At 51.4% G+C, this 23,142-nt stretch overlaps 1 protein-coding gene across 2 annotated transcripts; it reads right to left on the bottom strand.

Moving 5' to 3' along the window:
• Positions 1-240: 240 nt before the first annotated feature.
• Hnf4a (hepatocyte nuclear factor 4 alpha) lies at positions 241-22,484 on the bottom strand. Of its 2 annotated transcripts, none has more exons than XM_076849119.1 (10): positions 22,370-22,484; positions 18,337-18,511; positions 17,277-17,371; positions 12,764-12,870; positions 11,965-12,120; positions 8,240-8,327; positions 6,795-6,950; positions 4,232-4,468; positions 1,323-1,475; positions 241-383 (listed from the first exon to the last, which is right to left on the bottom strand). In XM_076849119.1, the coding sequence occupies exons 1-10, from the start codon at positions 22,482-22,484 to the stop codon at positions 241-243; spliced, it is 1,425 nt and encodes a 474-aa protein (XP_076705234.1). The 2 variants fall into 2 exon arrangements, with proteins under 2 accessions (XP_076705234.1, XP_076705235.1); XM_076849120.1 differs by having other exon boundaries at positions 1,353-1,475.
• Positions 22,485-23,142: the final 658 nt, after the last annotated feature.

Raw genomic sequence — 23,142 nt, 5'->3', positions numbered from 1 at the left:
GTCAGCAGAGGACTTCCCAGCCGGGGTCTCTCTAGGTTAAAGCTCTGTCGGCCAGAGCATTGGGTCAAAGGTGGCAATGAGTGTGGCCCTCAGCCCACATTCTCAGTCCTTTGCTCTTTCCATTGCTGCTCTGGGACTGGCCCTGTTGTCACGCCTTCCTTTGCTGTGATCAAGTGGTCGCCAGGAACTCTCTGAGGGGGTTGGGGTGAGCCAGCAGAAGCCCTGACTCCCGGTGGCTTGCTAGATGACTTCTTGCTTGGTGATGGTGGGCTGGGGGATGGCAGAGGGGGGCTTGACAATCGTGGTGATGGCTCCTGGCAGGAGCTTGTAGGGCTCAGACCCTGAGCCACCGGGCGGTGAGGGCTGTGGAGTCTCAGGGGTGGCTGAAGGGACAAAGAAACAGACAGAAGCTGCTCAAAATTCCAGTCCTTTGTGAGAAAGAGAAGAGCTCTGGGAAAGTTCTTCCCTCACTTCGAGGCTTAATTTCCTCTTCTATAAAATGAGAGAGTGAAACTAGATGATCCCTGAGGTCTGATGACTCAACCCTTCCATGGATTCCAGACTATAAAACCCACATTCTATGACATCTGGGAGGTCCTTCCACCCATCTCCTCCACCAACTGATGTGGAGGGTTGAGCTCCGTCTCCCAAATGGGGGACCAGGTCTGACTGTCCCCAAGGAAAATGAGATGTAAGGCAGGGGTACTCTTTCTTAGAGAAAGCAGCAGTCAAGGGACCCAGGGATAAATGGCTCAAAAACTACCACCCATATTTAGGAGATGGGTAACAGAAACTAATTAGCCCCATTTCCATCACAGGTTGGAGAATAACTTGACCAAGAGGCTAGCTTTACTCAATGGACAACTTTCCCAAAGAACAATTTCAAGTAAATGCCATTTTATTGCAATGGACCCCTTCATTCTGTTGATAATTTAATTTTTTGGAGAGCTTTCCCCAATGACAAACTCACCTCAGATAATGGTCTATCCCAGAGGACATCCCTAAGCCATGGACTGTCTCTTCCAATTGTGTAATGGTAGCCTTACCCAACTGGGCAGCCATATTTCAGTGAACAGTGTTATCTTAGGGAAATCTCACCCAGTGGTAACCTTATCCAATGAATTGCCTCATTCCCAGGACAGTTTCATTTGGCAGAAGTCGTCAATCACCTCATTGACTAAACAGCTTTAACAAATGGACAACCTCACCCCTCATTCTCCACTCTGGAACACAGAGAGCAGTTGTATCCCAGTTTCACCTTCTAGACTCAAACTTCTGCTTCCTTTCTAGCCCCATCCTTGGGCAGAGCCCAGGTTGCCCACCTGCCTGTCCCCTGGGTCGGGGCCACTCACACATCTGTCCGTTGCTGAGGTGAGTGGGCATCGTGTTGGCAACAATGACGTTGGTGCCCATGTGCTCCTGCATCAGGTGAGGGTGCAGGGGGTGGTGGGCATGGGGTGCATCACTGGAGGACCCTGCAGGCAGAGAGGGTATCAATCAGGATGGAGAAGCTGGGATAAGGACCAGAGGCCTCGAAGCACCATCCTCCTCAGGTGTGGTCGATCGACCTGCCCATCCAACAATGATGGTACCCATTGAGTATTCCAGGGTTAGTAAACCAGGGCTCACCGTTCCTGTCCACAGGCTTCACATGGGATTGAGAAGACCCAAAATACCAAGAGAGTAAAAGTAAAAGAAGAGCATATAAGAGCATATAAGGAACTCTGAGATCACTTAAATATAGTGAGGGTGTTGGTTGCATAGTCATAGAATGGGTTTAATCAAAGGCTCTCAAAGCTCCTTGACCTGCAAGTCCTTCAACCATTTGATCCCAGCTCACCTGTCAGCCTCATCTTCCACACCTCTGCTTCAGCCAAGCTGACCTACTTGGAGTATCTGTGTGTCCCCCATGTTTTCCTATCTCTGAGCTTTCTCTCACATTGTGGCTTCCATCTGGGATGCCTTCTCCATCCAAGTTCCATAAGTCCAAACCCCAGCTCAGATATTTCCTCCTTTGGAAAGATTCTTCTGAATCTCCCCACTCTTCTTTTTCTCCTTAACTGTAATTTATCTGCTACTCAATTTGGGAGCAACCCAAATCCACAGTAATTTATCTATAACTCAACTTTTGGGAAAAACCACTTCTTCTGTCTATGGGCATTACAATTATAGGTATACATTTCTTTACTTTTTTTCTCTGAGGGCCCAGTGAAGTTTCAGGAACACAGTAACTGCGTCAAACAATGAGTGGAGGAGTAATAATATATAAAGTATGGTGGCATAATAGGTCATAATCATTAATATGACTGATATTAGATTTCAAGGCATATCTGTTCTATAATTAATAATTATTGAGCACCTATCCTGTGCCTGGTACTAGTTTAAAGCACTTCTCATGTATTACATAATTAATTGCTCACAACAAACCTGGAGTTTGGATACCATCACTTCCCATTCTACAGATGAGAAAACAGCAGCCAGAGGGATTATTTTACCCAACACAACAGACCACAGGCTCCTGATTCTGATCTCGGTAACGCGTGCTTCATAATAACCCCACACCCACAGGATCAGTGTGAGAACGGAATGAGCTACCATTTGACAGTGGTTCTCAACTTGGAATGATTTTTGTCCACTCAGGAGACATTTGACAATATCTAAAGATGCTTTTGGTTGCCACCACTGGAGAAGTGCCACTGGCATCTCATGGGTAGAGGCTAGAGATGCAGCTCAACCCTGCACAGGGCAGCCTTTCATGGCACAGAACTATCCAGTTCCAAACATGGTGGTGCTGAAGTTGAGAAACCTCACCCATAGCACGTTATCACCATCTTCCAAACCTCCAGCGTGGGCGCCCTCACTTGGATTTTTGCCTCCCATCCTTCTAGCTCATTCCATGGGGTACCATCCCTGAAAAATTTCAACCCTACTGAGGCTATTCATTGGTTGACTCCCAGTCTCGCACCTACAACCCTATTTTTCTTCCACTCCAGCCAAGATCCATGGTCCATCATTACAATCACTCCTTCTTAATTATCCCCAACCCCCTCAGAGCTCCCCTTCAGAATAAAGCATTTTCAAAATCTCTCCACCCGGTGTCCACTTCTTCACCCACCCCTCCAACTGGATTCCATTCTCAGACTGCTCTAGCATTGCTTTAAGCATAAGAGTCAAGAGCCCTCACATTGCCATCCGGTGGATGCTGCCCCTCCTCCCTTTTTCTCCCTCACCCCACAAACCCAGTGTAGAATTTCACAGCGTTAAATATCCTGTCTTCCTGAAAAGACACTCTTCTCTTGGATTCTGGAACTCTCCTTGTTTCCTCCCACCCTCCTGGACTGTGGCTGCCACAGTCCAGGCCTCCTCTGTTCCTCACATGACTGCAGAGAGTAACGTTCTCAGGGGTCTCTTGCTTCCACTTCACTGCCCCCACCACCAAATTTACTCTCTACCCAATAGTCAGAGTGCTTCTTTTGCAACATCAGTCTGATTTTCAGGATACTTACAATAGGTGCAAAGAGAGTTAAATCTAAATTTCTGACTTGCCTACAACCACCTGTTTATGATTTGGTTTCTACCTAATCTCCATCTGCATCTCATACAGTTCCCAGTCACAGTCTTGCCCTTCCTTCTCAACACACAAACCTCTTCTGCCTCAAGGGCAGCTTCTGTCTGGAATGTTCCTGTAGCTTTTACATCAAAGAAATCACACTTCAGTGAGATCCCCCTTGACCAAACCCATCTACAAAGCATCTTTTCAGTTAAGCTTTATCATATATCTGTTGATTTCAAAATCTATAGTTACTTTCTTATTACATACTTGGTCATTTCCTGTCCCCCTGAGCCTTTGTACACACACCCAGCTGTGTGCATGCAAGCAGCATTTGCCCACTCACTGAGCTCTCTCTCTCTCTCACACACACACACACACACACACACACACACACACACACGCACGCGCACGTACATCCTCCAGGAGGGCAGAGATTTGCTCTTTGTTGAGTCTCCAGCACTTCAAACATTGACTGACAAAGGCCAGGCTCCCAGTGCCTGAACAAATGGACTTCTGTCTCTTCTCATTTTTCTGATGAGGAAACTGAGGCCCAGGCAGTTTAAGCAACTTGCTCAAAGCCAATTGAATCAATAATGGAGCCCAGAGTTGAGCACAAGTCTATCTGAGGCTGTCTCCCAGAAAGGTGCCCCCAGTACCCCTCCTGGGCCCGGCACGGACCTCCCAGGAGCATCTCCTGCAGCAGGTTGTCAATCTTGGCCATGCCGAAGAGCTTGATGAACTGGATCTGCTCGATCATCTGCCAGGTGATGCTCTGCAGTGTGGGCAGCAGCAGCAGCAGCTCCCCGAAGCGTCCGCGCGAGTCGTACTGGCGGTCATTGATGTAGTCCTCCAGGCTCACCTGCACCTGGGAACGCAGCCGCTTGATCTTGCCGGGGTCACTCAGCCCCTTGGCATCTGCAATGGAAAGGGGTGGTCAGGGTGGACAGCAGATGTTCCCTGACTTGTGGGGCCCAAATTGGGCTTAGCCACCCAACATCACACAGGGACTCTTTAACAGTTTGGGGGCAAAGATTTGGGGTTTTCTACAACCAGGGTACATTTCCTAAGAGAGCAAACTGTGGGAATAGGGAATAAGGGACAGAGCGTGGGACTGCAAAAACAGGCCCAATAGGAGACCTTGGGCCATCTCCTCATCTTGACATGGAGAAACTGAGGCACAGAGCAAGGAAAGGACTTGGCCCAGGTCATACAACCAGCCATGATGTGGACTTGGGCTCCTGACCCACAGGTGAGGACCCGCCATCTGGACTCCGGTACATACTGCTCCTGCTACATTAAGAGTCTCCCCTTCTCTGCCTGCCACCACCTGGGGACTCAGCCGAGGTCTCATCTCCTCCAGGAAGTCTCCTCCATCCTGCTTTCCTAGGTCTACATTGTATGTCCATCATGTTCCCAAGGTCCTGTGGCTCCTACATCACTACTGCCCACATGGGATGTTACCATCTCTTCCACTAGACCCTGAGCTCCAGGTGGGCAAGCATATGTCTGAATTGCCATGTTAACCCACCATCACAGTAGCCACTACCATGTGTAGGCAATCTTTGTTGAGTAGGTATCTGAATGAAGGGATGGAGGATGGAGGAAAGGATGAATGAAAAAAAAAATCCTTGATTAAATTCCAGATCCTTATCCTAGAAGCGGAGGTAAGTCATCAATACTTTCATCTCAGCCTTCATGAAAGTAATATATTTACTTTCTCTCTTATAACAAAGGAAGTGGCAGAAGAAGTTTTCCCACATTTCCAGTGGGCTGTCTCCACTGTCCCAAGGTTGTGGATTCTTTTATTCAGTTGACAAACTTTCATGGAGCAGCTCCTGCCCTCTGAATCAGGCTGCTAACTCTGACTCGGCACCAGTAACCCAGTTGTGTTTCCCAGTAAATGTCACCTGCCCAGCCTAGATCTAGCCCCGGCTAAGCCCTAGACAAAAACCAGAATTAGAATTTTCACCCTCCAGGAAAGGGGAATAGCATGTGGAAGATAAGAACATGGGCTTGAGAGATAGAGGTTGACAGATAGTCTAAAGTTCAAATCAGCCATTTCCTGGTTGTGTGACCAATCAAATGATTGACTGGTCAAATCATTTGATCTTGGTGTCTCAGTTTCCTTATTTGCAAATGAGGGCATTAATAATTCCTACCTCACAGACACAGTGTTATAAGATGATGTGCAAAAAGTGTTTAAAACTGTGCTTCAGTGAACATTCAATAAATGGAGGTCATTTTCCCCTTCATTGCTGTGATGATTAGAGGTGATCTCTGCAGACAGATCCAGCACCCTCTAGGAATTCTCTAATATGGAAGAGAAGAGGGATGCAAGCAAGTCTCTGGGCTCAGGCATCTTCACAATGTCAAGGTGCCTTGCTCACAGATGTGACTCATACTCTGTAAAAATGCATGTGCAAAAGTCAACAGATGGAATGGAGAGAGGAGTAAAGAGCCAAGGTGAGCACATCCTGCTAAGTGAAGGGTCAGAAGATTCTGTGGACAGTTGATAGGACAATAAATAAGGCGAGAGAGACACAACCAAAAGCTCCAAAGACAATGAGTGGACACAGGAACACAGCAATAAAAATATATAGGGAAGATGGGGGAGAAAAATGGGAACAGCGGTGGAGAAGAGCAGCATCCTTAGCCAGGATGGGAGGAGAACTATGATCTAAAATGCATAAAGCAAGAAATATGGGGCTAGGAATGTAGCTCAGGAGAGAGTGCTTGCCTAGCATGCACAAGGACCAGGATTCCATTCCCAGGACTGCGAAAAACCAAAACCCAAATCGGAAATATAAGGCTTCATGGTTTATTCTAGACTGTTCAGATGACTGCCACAGGGATCAGTTAAAAGAATCAGAAATGCATTTCTTGGAGAGTGGGCTATGGAAAAGTGAGGTCTGAGGAGGTGGATTATTTGCATTTTCAGTACATGTAGATATTATCTCAAAAAAAATTTTTGGAAGAAGCAAAGAAAAGAAGGAAGACAGGAAATCAGGAGAAAGAGGAGGAGGGGAAGAAAGGAAGAGAGAGAAAGGAAAAACCCAGTCTTTTGGAGTCGGTTTGCCTTGCCAAGTCCCATTATCCCTTTGAACCTTGACTTGCCTCATCTATTGAATGGGGCTGATGGAAAGCATCTCTCCTGATTCTCATGACAGGTCAGGAACCCAGCAGGAGAAGTCTGACAGAGTATCTGGGGCATCAAGGATGGGTTAGGAAGTGTAGGTGGTACCTGGGTCGAAGAAGATGATGGCTTTGAGGCAGGCGTACTCGTTGTCATCGATCTGTAACTCCTGGAAGGGCAGCACCAGCTCATCAAGGATGCGAATGGACACCCGGCTCATCTCCGCCAGTTCCGGGCAGTGCCGAGGGACGATATAGTCATTGCCTGGGTGGTTTGGGAGGGAGAGAGGATGGGGCCGTCACCTCGGGTTGAGCCCTCTCCTGAAGCTGGGGTTTGTTGGTGGCAATGTAAGTGGTACCCGGGAGGAGGACCTGCAGGGACTATCATGCCCATTTCACAGATGCAAGATCTGAGGCCAAGGGGAAGAGGTTGAGGTGCCGGAAATCAGTAGGCTGAGGTTGGAACTGGGATGTTTAGAACCCCTTTCATATCACCCAAGCTCCCTTTGCCAGTGGGACTCAAGACCGAGTCCATTCAAGGGCCACCTGGAGGCATAAAAATGTCCATGGATAAGGGACCAGATTCTGGAACTGCACTGCCCTGGCTGAGCAGTTCTGCCACTTAGGGTCAGCTGTGTTTAGAAAAGCCACTTAACTTCTCTGTGACTCAGTTTTCTCATCTATAAACTAGGGATCGATAATAGAGCTTCTCAGGGTTATTGTATTAAAAGAGGTTATGTGCCGGGCATGGGCCACCATGCCTGTAATCCTAGTAGCTCAGGAGGCTGAGGCAGGAGGATGGCAAGTTGAAGGCCAACCTGGGCAACTTAGCAACAGCCTGTCTCAAAATAAAAAATAAAATCCGGGGGGGGGGGGGGGGCGGGTTAAAAAAAAATTGGGGCTGGGGATGTGGCTCAAGCGGTAGCACGCTTGCCTGGCATGCGTGCAGCCCGGGTTCGATCCTCAGCACCACATACAAACAAAGATGTTGTGTCCGCCAAAAAAACTAAAAAATAAATAAATATAAAAAAATTCTCTCTCTGCCTCTCTCCCTCTTTCTTTAAAAAAAAAAAAAAATCCTGGGGAAATGGCTCAGTGGTAAAGCTTCCCTGGGTTCATTCCCCCCCCCCCCATATCTAAATAAATAAATAAATAAAGTTGGTGAAGTAGTCAGTATAGTCCATGGCATAGGAAGTGTGCTTTTAAAAGCATTTAAAATAATAAATATGTCAGGAAGGCACAGAAAACATGGATGGGGGGTTTGTGCCATTCCTGGCCTCTGTGTTCCTAGTCCAGAAAGAACGTCAGAATTCAAGGGTAATTCAAGGATAACCCTGACTGAGTTCCAACTTCAAGACCTGAGAGATTTCCTTGTTTGCATCCACACTTCCTTGTGTCTGAGTGGGGCATCTAGCAGAGAAAGGAGTCCTGGGACCCTCTCTCACAAGCCTGAGAGACAACCTGGCCGTGTTGATCTGTTGCCCTGCCCCGAGGGCCCCACCACTGAGCGCTCTGTTGCTTGCACAGAGCTGGCTGGGGCAGGCAGCTTCTCACCTAGGAGTAGCACGTCTTTGAACACCATGGATCTCTTGGTGGCTCCAAGCAGCAGGTGCTCCCCAGCATGCGCTCTGAGCAGGGCCACCTGGAAGGGAGAAGGGATGGCATCTAGCATCTGAGCCCCGGTAAGGCTGCTCCTGGCCAACACAGTGACCCTGGGAAAGGCAGCTTAGTATTCCCTCTGCCTTCAACTTGTCTGAACTATGAAATGGGCATCAAAAAACTGCTGTTTTCCTTCTATAATGAATCAATGAGGGGCTTGGTTAGGGTTTGGTAGAAACTCAGAAGAAGAAAGAACAGATCCTTAGAGCGGAGAGACCTCTCCTTGACTCTGCCCTTGAACTGCTATTGTCATTGAACAAGTAGCTGCTCTCCCTACCCCTCATTTGTGTGCCTGGGGCAACTGGAGGTAGCATTCTATGTGTATTCTTTTAAAAATTATTATTATTGGCACATATTAATTATACAAATTAATGGGTTTGACTGTAAAATGATATTTAACCAAGTCCCTTCTCTCCCTATGACCGGCACTGCCATCATCCCCCTTTGAGCAGAAGAAGCTCATCAGATTTTCAAAAGTCTATTTCCCCAAATGTTCTAAAATTGTGGATCCCAAGTTCCTACCCATGGACCAGTTGCCAAGAATTATGAAAGGTGCTATATGGAAGTGCAGATTCTGAGGCCCAACTCCGGTGATTCTGATTATATATGGAGCAGGCTCAGGGGTCCGCATTATACAAGCTCCCCAGAGGATCCAGAAGCCCCGCTGAGTTTGGAAATCACTGGTCTGGAAGATCCCAGGGCATCTGTCCACTTGACATCAGAAAAGTCTAGGATTCTGAGAAATTTTTCACGAATTTGGAGATGGATGTTGGTTCTCAGAAGAGGATCGACCCAAGGCAAAGGTGTGGTAGAGGCAGCTAGCAGGCCCCCTCCCTGCAAGGAGGACAGAGCCGGTGAAGGATGAAATCTGATGCAGGGCCCAGCTGCCTCACAGGGCATGTCTGTCCTGTCAAAGTCATCTGCCTTGCATGAGGACAAAACATGGGCTTAAAAACCAGGGACAGGCCGGCTGTCTTGAGGATCTTGCCTTCAATGTGGGGCTTGGGGCTTTGGAGGCCACACAGGAAGGTGAAGTGCTATCATCACTTATCCACTGCATTGCTTTCTCTCAGCTATGAAGTGCCTACTAAGTGTCTGACACTCCCTTAGATGATGGGTAAGATCTCAGGGTAAGATCTCTAGGATCATAGAACTAACTCTCTGTCGAGGGCCAGATAATAAAGTAGAAGACAAGGAAATGGGACAGAGGGCCATAGGGCTTCATAGGAAGGGAGAGAAGGAAACTGAGCGCTATATGGTCAGGGTGAGGGGGTGAGTATAGCATCAAAAGATGAGGTGGGGGTGTTGGGAAAAGTATAAACGGCAGCCGCACCCCAGAGAAAAACCCCAACATAGCACCTAATGACCTCCTCTTCCTACCTTCCCCTTTTCTGCAGTGGCACGAAAAGTTCCCACCCGTGTGAACTCTCCCACCGGCGCCAATTTCAAATCTTGCTGGCGGGGAACCTTAGCCCCAATAAGAACTAATTCCTGGGCTCTGGAGCTGTTATCTGGAAGAACTTGCCAATAAACTGGTGGCCTGCCATTTATCTAAGCCCTGCCATCTTCCCCTAGATCTATATAAGCACACAGCCTTTTGCAATAAAATTGGAATTCTCCTGGCAAAGTGTCTTTGCGTGGGGAATTTTTTCAGGGGGGCCTCTCCAAGGAGATAAGGTGCTGCAAGGCCTGGAAGGTCCCTGGCACATAGAAAGCTCCCCATAGACATTTGAATGAATGAAAGAAGGAACAGGTTCAGGGATGAAGGCATATGCATACAGCTTCCTCTCCAGATCTAACCCCTCCTGGGCATCCTCTGTCCTAACCCCTTTTGTCTCCCTGTGGCCAGAAGGAAGACTGAAAAAGAGGAAACATGGGACACCTTGGAGGTAAGAATCCACTTTCCATGACTAGTAGGAAGGAAGCAAAGGATGCTGGTCACCTGGCACCACCCGTTGGCCAGGCACCAAGCAGACCTTGTGTCAATCAGACAGTGGCTCTCAAACTGTGAGGCAGGGAACCTGGATTCAGATCCCAGCTCTGCGGTCAGCTTGCTCTGTGGCTTTAGGCCACTCACTGTCTTTCTCTTGTCCTCAATCTCCTTGTGCATTCATCCCCAGCCACTTCCAGGTCTCAGCAGATGAATGTCCAAAATAAGCCAAGAAGCACATGCACTCAGAAGCTGGTTCCTGGGGCAATGTCAACAGGAATGCCAAGTCCTTTGGGGTACAATGACCTTAACTCTCCCAGGTGAGCCCTGTGTGTGCTGGGCGAGATGGGCTCCTTTTACACCATGAATGGGTTCCCAGGTCCAGCCCTGATGTGGCAGCTGTGCTGGGGGGCGGGCAGCTGGGGGGGGGGGTGTTAATGATTGTCTGGTGTTATTGGCCACCCATCACTGCCCTCTGAGAATGCTCTGAGCCCCAGCCAGAGAGGTTTTGGTGGGAAATTGAGGTTAACAATTGCTCAGCTTCGGGGTATCTTGTTGCCCTGCTAAACCCCTGGGAAGGAACAGGGGGATTAAACATTAATGCGGACACCCTGGAAGACTGCAGAGGGACTGCAGCCAGAGCACGGGGGCTAGGGGAGAAGTCAGGGGCAGCTTGGACAAGATCCCTGCCCATCGATTCTCCTAAGGGCAGGAGGAATCTAGGGAAGAGGGCTTCTGGTCCAGCCCCTGCAAAGGCTGCAGAAGAGCCAGATCAGGGTTTTCATAGAACACCCATGGGGCTGTCTTACAACGGTTCCCTAGAGCCCAGGGGCCAAAGAAGTTTGGGAAGTTTCTTTGAGAAAGACCAGACTGGCTGCAAGGCTTGTCTTGTGCAAAGGCACCAGATGCTTCCTCCAACATTGTGACAGTGGCTCAGTCCACGTCCCTTCTCCCAGCCCTCAGGAGTTGTCTGTGAGGCCAATGCAGTTGGTGGGGGGCGGGGGGGCTCTGTCACATACAGCACCTTAGAAAGCCATTTGTTCTCAGTCACACACTACTTTCCCTGGCCCTTTTTACCCATGGGAGATTTTCAGCGTTCAGAAGTAGGAATTTTGGGAAATTAAATGCTAAGGGAAACCCATCTTGAAAACAAGAAAGAACCTGATGGTGGGGAGGCCTGCTGTGGTCCAGCTGTAGGCTATTCTGCCCCTATCAAACGGTAACATCCTCTGTCTTCTTGACAGTGCTCCGGTGGGAAGAATTCCCATTTGACAGATAAGAAAATTGAGGGTCAGAAAGAAGTGATTTATCTAGGATCACCCAGGGAACTGGTCCTAAGCCCAAACCTCCTGACTTCTGTCACTGAATCCCTGTCACCACCTCCTAGAAGAGCTGTGTACTGTGGTGGATAGGAGCCTGAACTTTGGAGCTTCCCTGGCTGGTTCTAATCCCGTTGTGCAGAGGAGACCATCTGAGTGACCTTGAGCAAGTAACTTAACCTTTCCATTCCCCCCTTTCCTCACCTAGAAGGTGGGAAGAATCACAGTACCTACCTATCGTCATTGGAGGGATTCAATGAGTTATTCTTTGGAGAGTGACTTGAACACATGAGCACTATGTGTTTTGTTTAATAAAATTGAATCCTTTTAAGGCTCTTTCACAGGGGGACCCGCAGGGACTGTGCCCTCACCTGGTCATCCAGGAGGAGCTCACAGAAAGCTGGGATGTACTTGGCCCACTCCACCAGCACCAGTAGCTGCTCCTTCATGGACTCGCAGACGTCGGCAATGTTGGCAATCTTCTTGGCACGGATGTCGCCGTTGATCCCCGAGACGGGGGAGGTGATCTAGGAGAGAGGAAGGAAGTGCTGAGCACTTGTACAGAGCCTGCTTCCCAGAACCCTTCCCTGGCTGGAGGGGACTGGGCCCAATGAGTGCCTTCCAGCTCAGAAGGAAGCTCTGGGGAAAAGGACAGAAGGGAGGACATAGAGAGGAGGGAGAGGGCTCTCTCTGGACCTTGCCTGCTCCTCCTCCAGCTCCTTAGAGCCCCAGGAATCCCTCGGCCCTAGAGGAGAAGCCGGGAAAAATTCATCACCTCATCCCATAGAGAGAGCTGCCATGGCCCAGAGAAGAGCTATGATTTGCCTGAGGCTACACAGCAAGGGGTTACCAGAGCCCCAGTTTGACACCCCAGTCTAGTGGTCCGCCCCTCTGTTCTCTTGGGACTGATGTCAAGCCCTCAGTTGAGAGCACAGGCCTGTGTGATTTCCAGCTCTTCCCTGTGGCTACGGAATGTGGGATGAAGTACACAGTGCCCCGCAGCATCAGGTCGACACTGAATTCCGTCTTTGCTATGAAACGGGCCATGTGACATGGGACTCAGTTTCCCATCTGTGATATCTGATATTCCAGAGCCTGGCTGGAGAGGATAGAGGTGGAGGAAATAAGACTACTGTATAGTGTGAGACACGCCAGGTGTCACCCCTGTACCTGCTGGGACAGGACCTCGGCCTGCAGGAGCGCATTGATGGAGGGCAGGCTGCTGTCCTCGTAGCTGGACCTCCGAGTGCTGATCCGGTCCCGCTCATTTTGGACGGCTGTGAGGAGGCAGGAGAGGTGAGGAGAGGGCAGAGAGGGTCGGGGTGGACGTCCCATGACCCTGAGGAGTGGTGCAAGCGGAGAGAGTTCAACTCAGGGCTGCCCCTAAATCAGCCTGCAGGAGAACTTTCCAGAACTTCCCCCACACAGTAGGGAGGCTGCAGGAGTGATGGCCCATCCCCAGGGGCATGTGAGACACTGGAGACTTGACCAGGACTGAAGATGGGCCTGGGGCACTGAGGAGGGAGATCACAGGTTTTTCAAGTGGTTTAGAAGAGGGTTCCTTTCTCTCCAAATGAAAAGTGTGTAAAACAAGTAAAACGAGTTGAACCAGGTGATCCAGAGATGGCCAGGGATTCCTGAAGACCAGGCTGAAGCCCTAGCCCTGGGCAGGGTCCCTGGAGGACCCACCTGCCCTGGTGGCTCATCCACCAGCAGGAACCCCTGAGCCTGGGCTGACCTCAGAGTTGGCAGGGCAAGGCTGCCTCCTTCCTGCCCATGCTGGCTGCCCTCCAGAACCGGGGATCCAGGCCGGTGCCCACCACCACCAGAGTCAGTCTAGCCTGAGATATCAGACTATCCTTCCACTGTCCCAAACATATCCCTTGGAGTCCCAGAGGCCTCCCTGTATAACGAGGCTTTGCTGAAGCAGGAAAAAGAGGCTGCAGAGACCTGGGCTCATGTCTGGAATCCCTCTCACTCTCTGCTGGTAGGAAAGGCATCCCCACTGCTGGCCTCAGTGTCCCCACGCACAGCTCTGCCCCTCAGCCTGCTCCCTGCATTTCCTCCCATCTCAGGCAGCCGCAGGTGGACTCTCCCAGCCCTTCAGGCCAAACCCTGGGAGTCATCCTGAACTTCTCTCACACCACCCCATACTGACTCACCCCTCCCTGCTGTCAGCAATCCCTAGGTCCACAGCAGCCCACTATCTCCCCTCTGGGCTGGTGCAGGCCTTGCCCCTCAAGTTCCTACCAAATCTGCAGCACCCCTAGCCACCCAGACGCACCACCATTGTCCTTAGGGCTGCCACTGCTGTCCCACAGTCTGGAATCCCCTTCCCCCAGGGCTTAGTGACTTCCTCACTTCCTTCAGGTCTCCATAATAGTATCACCTTCCCCCTCCAATCTCCTGTTCCATGTGGCATCCCCTCCCTCAGGCCCTGTCCTCTCACCCTACTTGATTTTTCTTTAAGGCAATTATTATAGAATTATTTGTCAATTTCTTTATTATCCACCTCCCTAGGAGATGGAAGATTCCAGAAGACCAGAACTTTAGCCTTCTTCTTCTCTGTTGTCTCCCCAACACCGGGAACGCAGCCCGGCACACAGTAGGTGCTCAATAAATACTTGTTAGTAAGTGGAAGAGGGTGTGGGAGAGATGGCTCTCATTCTTACTAATACCCTGTTTCTCCATGGAACACGGACAACCCAGACTATTTCGCTTCCTCTTGATTTCACAGTGTTGAGAATAAAAGTCAAACAGTCTAAATTGGGCCCAGGAGTCAGTGGGGTGCAGTAGAGATCCTGAGGTAGGAGAGTTCCTCTAGCCCACATCCCTGTCCGTGGGTGCTCACCCAGGCGCCTCACCCCTACCCTGGCAGCCGGCACCCAACAGGGCGCCATGGGGAGGCGGGTGCAATGAAAGGGCTGCCGTCAGCAGCTGCGGACAGGGCTCCTCAAGGTTAAGCTGGCCTTATCAGTGCCCGGCGCGAGCTCAGTCACGGAATGATGTTTTCCAAATGTTTGCTCAGTATTAGCAGGGGTCGGGGACCTAATGTAACTTCCATTGAATATTAACCGGCCAGGGCAGAGGCAGAGAGGAGATGAGCCCATCTTCCTACAGAACGCTGGGGCGGGGCCTGAGCCAGGCATCTGGGTCCCTCTCCCTGCCTCGTTGGCTGCTCGCCATTCTTTGCTGCTCTTGGGCTCACTGATCCTCAGGTTTCTCCCCAGACCCCCGCCCAAGTCTTTGCACCCCCAGGGAACCCCTTTCTAGACACTGTGGAATTATCTTCTGACCAAGACTCACAGGCCTGTGTGATTTCCAGCTCTTCCCTGTGGTCCAGAGGAAGTTTCAGGAGTCCAGACCAGAACAGGCCTCCCAAACACGTCACTACAGTTTCAACCCCAGGAGCCTGGTGCCTGCTCATGCCAAGGAGCCTGAGTTCTAAGCCAGACTCCCTCACCTCAGTTTCCCCACCTATGAAGGGCAGAGTGATAGATTTGATGACTTCTAGACCCACCTAGTCCAGACACCCTCCATTTCCAGCTCCTACTGTTTGTCTTCGAGGACTGCTCTTGGTTTTCAGTCCCCTAATCCTCCTGAAGACATCAAGGGAAAGAAAACTGTCCCCAACTCTCCCGGCCATTGAGTTTCCACTGACTTCCACTTGGCTTTGGGAATTTCTCATCAGCCTGAGAAGAGGTGTCGTGGGCTAAAAGACTTAGAGATAGCAACACCCTAACTTCCAAGGCCTTGACAACAGCTGCTTCCCTGTCCCCTTCTCAAAGCAACCAAGCACGCGCCATGGTCTTCCACATAACCCAGGCATGCAGATAAGCAGCCGCATTTACTGGCCCACCCTCACTGGCCATCCACAAATCTGTTCTCCTGGAAAATATCTGCTTTCCTGGTCCAAGAAGCAGGCAGCTATCCTCAAAGCTGAGCTAAGGCTGAGCAGCTTGGGGCCCACTCTCCTCCCAGGAGCTGACATATGGGGTTGCTGGCTCTGTGGATGACAGTTCAGCCCCTTTGCTTTATAAATGGAAAACAGGAGCCCAGAAGAGGTGGAAATGTCCCTAAAGTTGCACAGGTGAAAATTACTTTGGTTGTTAACAAGAGACATATATAAAGACTGACCATAGGCAGGACCAGGCCACAGACAGCCCAGGCAGGTGTCCTCAGCTGAGGGGGCTGACAGCCCTCTCCCACCAGATGATAGTTCTACATGAGATTCCTTCTCTCAAACACAGTGTCTTTGGGATATCACCTCTGGACCATCTTAGAGCCTCAAATCTTAGGCCTTTGGGGTCACAGAATCACCGTTCCCTGAAACCATAGAGTGTGAGGCCCTCAGCCGGTAGTTCAGTCTCATCTCCAAAACTCACACATGTACCACATCCCCACTCCTAATATCCGCCAATCCATAAGATGGTCCTGAACTTGAAGGTGACAGAGGGTCAGAGGGCTTACTTCCCAGGCAAACTGAGGTGGTGGTGTGAAGAGGGGATGTGGGCAGTTTGCAAAACCCCTACTGCGTTGGAGAACCACTAAGTGTTAGAATCATGGTGTCTGGAGCAGTAACAATAGGCCCAGATTTTCCAATGGAAATTCCAAGTTGATACTAAGGCCCTGTAGAGATGAGCCAGGGTCTCAGGGGCAGAGTCAGGGGACAGGAGGCTACCAAGGCTGAGCTTCACCTCCTTCCTAGTTGACCTGGGGCAGTCTGGATGGTGTGTGTGTGTGTGAGTGAGTGAACGGGACCAGACCTGGACTGTACAGGACTGGAAGTGAAGGCCTGAAGTTAGTCCCAGAGCTGCAAAAGATGAGTCGGGAGAAGAAGGAAACAAAAAGATTTGAAAATGACTCCAGTTACTTTGAAATGGGAACCACTTTTAAACATCCCTTGGGCCTAGAGGTCTAGAGGGGCAGCAGCATTGAGGTGTTGTCCAAACAGCACAAAGCTGAGGTGCAAAGCTGGGCTTTCCACTGACCAGCTGTGGGGCCTCAGGCAAGTGCCTCCCCACTGGGGGGCCTTGGTTTCAGGAAAAGAGTGGGCCAGAGTGGGCACGAGAATGAACGAGCTGTGGATTGTGGGAAAAGTCAGCCTAGGGACTGGTGTTGGCTTGTGAGGAAGCCTGGGGAGACCATCAGGGATGCCGTGCCCTGTTCCTCCCCTCCTCCTCCATCCAGGAGGAGGCTGGCACCTGGCTCCCTTTGTCTAGAATGGGAAAACTTTAGAGATCACCTGATACCCAAGAATGAGGGCCAAGGGAATTGGGACATTTGTCCCTTGAACAGGAAGCCCAGGAATACTGAGCCCATTAGTTTGGGTGGTGGGTCTTTAGATGCTTATAGCATTACACTCTATGCTTTCTGTAATGTTTGAGATATTACACTAAGAAGAAACACCCAGCTTGGCTCCCTCGTGGTGGGACAGGAGGGCAGGGGTGGCAGTTGCTGGGAGCCCAAGTATCTGAGTGGGAGCTTATCTCTCAATCTTTCTCAAGACCAAGCCCAGCCGCTCCCTATGGTCAGATTTCCAGGCCCTCCCTCCTCTCAGCCATTAGCCAGTCACCCTGGGGCCTGTCACCGAGCCATAAAGTGTGGCTACAGTTGTAAATGACGGTCAGGGAGCCATGGGCACAGGTGGGGCGGTGGTGGGTAGGGGAGGGCTGAGGCTCACCTTCCTTCTTCATGCCAGCCCGGAAGCACTTCTTGAGCCTGCAGTAGCGACATTGGTTCCTCTTGTCTTTGTCCACCACACACTGTCGGCTGAATCTGGAGAGGACTTGGGATGGTTGGATGGAAAAGACACGACTTCCCCATCTCAGGACAGAACGGGGACCCTGACCATATGGCCACCCCAGCAGCCTTGCTCTATCTCTGCACCCCAAGAATTCTCATGATATCCCATTAGGACATGGAGGGATCGTGTGGATTTTCTGAGAGTTACCACCTATCCTGCCAAACGTGGAGAAACCGAGGCTCAGAGGGACAACATGGGGCCCTGGTCACCCAGCTGGTTGGAGATAAGCTGAGTGGGAACCTTAGTCTCTTGAGTGCCGGGGCACTGCTATCTCCCTATCTTGTGAGAGCCCAGAGCCCACAGCAGGCTCCCAGTGAGGGCTCAGCCGATACTTGGTCCACAGAAGCATCTCTGGGGGAGAGGGTCTGAGGTAGGGGTGAGGCCACACAGTAGTTATGGGTGAGGACCTGAGGGTCAGCCAGGGCGCCATCACTGATTCAAGCTGGCTGATCTTGGGCAAATTCTGAATCCTCCAAACCACAGCTTCCTCATATATCAAATGGGAAAAATAACAGTAACCACCTCAGAGGGGTATCTGTCGGCAGGAGACAGTGAGCTGAAACCTGAATGAGGCTTGGCACAGGATTTGCTCATGGCTGTGATTTTATCATTTTTGTTTTCCAAAATGAGATACGTTTTCAAAGGAGAGATCTCCAAACCCTCAGGAAGCAGAAAGGCCATGGGCCAATCTCACATTTGTCTTAGAAACAGTGTCATCTTGGAGGATGGGTCTCTTCTCTCTAGGGTTAATAAGCCGGATTGGTAGAGTAGATGCTCCCACCTAGATCCACAAAGCCCAAGAAACCAGAGGTGTCTTGAGGGCCTTAAAGGGCAGAGGCCTCTGGGACCCACTTAGGAAGGAGCTGGACCCTGGGGAGCATGAGCCCAAGTGTGCCCATTTCCCAGCTGGAGACATGGAGGCCGAGGGGCTCCTCACCTGCAGGAATACATGTGGTTCTTCCTCACGCTCCTCCGGAAGAAGCCTTTGCAGCCGTCGCAGCTCGAGGCACCGTAATGTTTGCCCGTGGCCCGGTCTCCGCAGATGGCACACAGGGCACTGACACCCAGGCTGTTGGGCGCGGCGAGGTTGGTGCCTTCTGATGGGGATGTGTCTGCACCAGAAGAGAAGGAGTGAGGCCTCAGGAGGGCTGGAGAGCCAGGAACCACGGGAACCTTGTGGAGATCTTTCTAGGGCTTCGGCCTAGGCCCGACTAGAGGCTCTTTCTACCCTAACACCCGTCATGGACCTCGGGCAAGTCACGGGCCTCATTTCGCATCTATTGACTTCTGACTTCACAGGATCATCTGGGGGTGGGGGCTGCTGTCCCCTTTTCCAGGAAGCCATGAAACCTGGCCACTCCAGAGGTGAGTTTGACCCCAGAGACCCCTAGTTGGGCAGAAGGGACGTGGAAGGGACAAGTATTCTCCCAGCTTCTCCCCAGATCCAGATCCTGTCCCTCTTCCTCTCCAGTGACCAGGGCTGGGTACATCTCAGCTTGGTGCCCATGAGCCCTGCAGGCTCCCCAGGGAGCAAGAGAAACATTCACTCCTTTGCCTCCTGGGAGGGTCATGGCAAGGTCTAGGCACCTCTCAAATACTTCCTGTCCCAGAGGCAAAAGGCCCAGGACCCTGACACCACCCAAGCCCGGGGCTCCCTCCCCTGCAGCCTCCAACCTCCCCTGCTTTCAAACAGGTGTGACGCCTTTTGCCTCTGGGACAGGAAGGTCCTGGGCCCTCATGCTGAGGCTGGCCTTGGCCAAGTTCCTTTTCTGCTTTAATCTCCCCTAGCCTCAGTTTCCCCAACTACAAAAGGGTGTTGTTCAACTGGTCCAGATCTTTTCAGATTTCAAAAAATCTCAGCCCTTGAGCCCCCTTTTTTGTAAGCAAATCTTCCACCAAGAATAAAGCCTTCAGAGAAGAAAACAAAACCCAAGACCATCCTCCTTCAGAAGTGCATGACCGTTTCCACAGAAACTCTGAACCTGCTCTTGGACTCCTAAAGGGACTATGGGTTAAGGCCTGGAGAGGGACGGAGTGCTGGAGTTAGGGCATAGACTTTGAAACTGTGTGGTCCAGGATCAGATCCCAATTTGCCCACTTGGTCACGTGATGCTGGCTGCCTTGTCTCCTCACTTGTAAAACAGGCAGCATAATAAGATCCCCTAGAGTCGTTCTGAGGATTCCCATATTGATACATGTGGAGTGCTTGGCCCACAGAAAGCCCTGTATCAGCGACTGTGAAATAAAAGTGTCTCTGCAGAAGGGGGCTCTTGCCACAGATGACCTGAGCCCGCATGGCCAAGCAGACCACATCTCAGCTCTGACGTCACCTGGCTGAACATCTCCTAGGACTCCCGAGTGTGCGCAGGAGTGTGGCCCCTCCACCTGGTGAATTATTCCTGGAGACAGGGATAATTGTTAAGCGGCGTCTGGTGCCCTTTCTCCCTCAGCCCTCCTCCCTGGGCCCCCAGGGAGAGCTGACTCCGAAACTCCCTGACATTCACTCCCCGACATTCGGGCAGAGACTGGAAGGGGCCCCCTTCTGGGCAGGATGGGCTGGGTACCATCAGGAAGATCATCTTCCCCCTGAAGTCAGCTGACCACACCCATTCTCCAGGTGAGGACACCGAGGCTCAGAAGGGACAAGTGACATGCCCAATGTCGTTTGACACTGATGCTAAGTAGAGAGGCCATTTTATGGTGTGAGTGTGCTGCACTGCTCCACCACGCTGCCTATGCTGGGGTGTCTGTTGGAGTCTCAAGAAACAAGGACCCCAGCTGATGTGGTGGTGCACACCTGAAATCCCAGTGACTCGGGAGGCTGAGGCAGGAGGATTGCAAGTTGGAGGCCAGGCTCAGCAACTTAAAGAGACCCTATCTTGAAATTTAAAAAATAACGGGCTGAGGATATAGCTCAGTGGTAGAGTGCCCCTAGGCTTTATCTCTGGTACTGCAAAAAAAAAAAAAAAGAAAGAAAGAAACATGGACCCCTCCTGCTGCTGCTTCTGAATTGGGGTGGGGGATGGGTGTCTATCCTTGGAGCCTTCGAGCAACCAGCTCAGAATATACCCCCAAATCTTTAGAGGACAACGTCACGTAACCCCAACACCCAGACAACTGCAAGCGCCAGTGGAGGAGTCAGATTCTGCTTACAGATGCCCAGAGTCCTTGAGATGACCCGTGCTGGGGCCAGGGCTAAGCACTCAGGAACCTTATCTTATTTATCCTCTGGTTAGCCCTGGGAGGCAGGCGATACTACTATCCCCTTCTTTGGTAAGAAAACTGAGGCTCAGGGAGGAAAGTAGCTGCTGGGTTCCCACCGGTGGGAAAGATCTCTGTCAGATTTGAGCTCCAATCCTTTGGGCTCCAGAGTTGGAGGTGTTGTGTCTTAGGGACACCCAGTCAACCTTTGCCTCAGGAGCACACGAATCCTGGGCTCTGGATGGAACTGTGTAGAGGCCAGGAGTGTGACAGCACGTATTGTCCCTGTGAGGTCACAAGACACCCTGTCTCGTGCAACAGAAACATCCCAGATCCTCCTAGAAGCCAGATGGGCTTCTCCTGGGGTGGAGAAGCCCATTTCATAGAAGATGCAGAGCCAAGAGAGGAGGTGACATGCCCAAGGTCACACAATGGTGGATGGCAGGGGTGGGTGAGCACCAATGAGACTGACCCAGCTGCGGCCTCCTCTTTCTAGCTGCATGAACCAGCACTTTCCAGCCCTCCGCCAGAGCCGCAGCCTGACACCAAGGGGCTCAGAGCTGTGGAAGGAAGCAGCGGCAGGCTGACCTCGGCCAGCTGCCATCTCTGCTCTGAGGCTGGCCTGGGACCCTGGCCTGGGACCCGCTAGGGCCCTTTGCCTCCAGGGTCTTCCTGCTTCCAGGCTTTCTGCTTCCTCCCACCTCCTTCGGAGAACCGCCCAGCACCTACAGATGCATCATTAGTGATGTGAGAACCAACCTGGAGAGTCACACACAGGCGACAATACCTGCTGAGAGGCAGATGGAGATGAGGCTGGTGTGAAGCTCATTTGGTGAATGGCTACAGCAGAGATCACACAAAAGGCTCTGCAAGGTCACACACTGACCCCCACACAGGGGATATGCACAGACACACAGCAGGTGCAGACATGGGTGCCCGGCAGAATGGCTCACAGGACACACAGGCAGAAAGCACAGGGCACAAAATCGTGTGCCCACCTCCACCAATGTAGCCAGCTAACATGGCACTTGTGAACAGACATTCACAGACCTGCACACACACTCGGGCTGCTGTGTTACGTAAACAAGACACACAGACAGCCCTGGGACACAGACAGACCCACTCGAGGAACAAATACCAACAGGAACAGATGCAGAACACACACAGGCCAACAACACAAATAGGCCAACGTATTTCCAAAGGTACACGTCTGCCCCTCCCAGACACAGAAACTCAGGATCACACACAGAAACAGGATCACACACAGAAACAGGATCACACACAGCACACAGCTGAGGCGGCCTCTCCGCCAGCTAATCTTGCCTGAGAGCTCCCTTTCTACACTCCAATTCCCCCGGGAAAGTCCCAAGGACACTCTGAAATGTAGCTATGCCTCCAGCCACTGTCTCCTGGGACAAGCACCTTTCCATCTCTCTGACCTAGGCCAAGGGCCTCCAGGGGGGCATGTTGGTTTGAATTATTGGAACTGGACACTGAAAAGGAACTCCTCTTTACATCTCTGTTGCCAGCGGCAGGCCCAGCAGGACAGCTCTGAGATCACAGGGACTGTGGAAGGGCCTGGAATAGGGGGATACTGGGATCCATTTTTGCTGAAAATCTGCCCTGGCCAGGCTCCCCTCATCCAGGATGCCTCTGGCTGTGGTTCCTGGCTTCACCTGGCAACATCTGCATTTTCTACCATTCTCCTCCCACCCCAAAACCAAGCGCCAAGATCGGCTCCCATACCTGGGCACACCTGCCCCACCTACCATTGCCCATGCTCAACACCTGCACATTCTCAAATTCCAGGGTGGTGTAGGCCGGGTCCAGCGCGGCACTGTAGTCAGCCATATCCATGTCGACGAGAGTTTTGGAGAGGCGCATTCTCCCCTACCTCCGTACCTCGGCCACCCGCCCTGCCCAGGATGCCCACCCCGAAGCTTCTGGGCCGAGTCCCAGCCCCTGCCCTCCACCCTCCCCCTATCTACCCCCAGATCCCTTTTCTGCCTTCCTTCCTTTCAAACTGTCCTCTGGGAGGCTCAGCCGGGAGTCTGGGCCTAGCTTCTGTGAAGGGGTGGAGGCTGTGCCGGGGAGGGCTGGGGGTTAATGGTTAATCGTCCCCCGCTGGTGGATAGGCTGGGCGGGGCCAGGGATTTGGTTGTTTGTTGGTTTCTGACTGACACCTGGGGGGCTAATTACAAGGCCGTGGGGGCCCTCACCAGTATCCAGTTATCGGTTCTGCAAGGCAGGCACCCAATGTGCTGGCATTCATTTGACCCCTGACTCTCCACAGTCATTGTCACCCCAAGTGGGACATTCAGACTGGATGCTCAGGCAGTGACAGTCTATCTCCAGGGCGCCCTAACTCAGTCACTTCCTAAATCATTGACTTCACCCCTCAGTGCTCCTGCAGAGATAAATCTCCCTGTGGACCATGAATGGAAACCTAATCCCAGGCCCAAGCAGGAGTCCTGTGGATCCTGGGAGCTCCCTTCCAGTTCCCTTCCATTTTCCCACTTGCCCTGGGAACAGAACGGATTGG

The sequence above is a fragment of the Callospermophilus lateralis genome, chromosome 3 (genome assembly GCF_048772815.1).
Source record: "Callospermophilus lateralis isolate mCalLat2 chromosome 3, mCalLat2.hap1, whole genome shotgun sequence".
NCBI lineage: Eukaryota > Metazoa > Chordata > Mammalia > Rodentia > Sciuridae > Callospermophilus > Callospermophilus lateralis.
Note: the sequence above shows the minus strand (reverse complement) of the source record. Positions and strands in the feature narration are given on the sequence as shown.

Coding starts and splice junctions, on each gene's coding strand:
- Hnf4a (XM_076849119.1), bottom strand. CDS start 22,484: ATGCGCCTCTCCAAAACTCTCGTCGACATGGATATGGCTGACTACAGT. Junction 12,121..12,763: donor CCGAGGTCCTGTCCCAGCAG/GTACAGGGGTGA, acceptor CCTCTCTCCTAG/ATCACCTCCCCCGTCTCGGG. Junction 1,476..4,231: donor GCAGGAGATGCTCCTGGGAG/GTCCGTGCCGGG, acceptor CTCTGCCTGCAG/GGTCCTCCAGTGATGCACCC.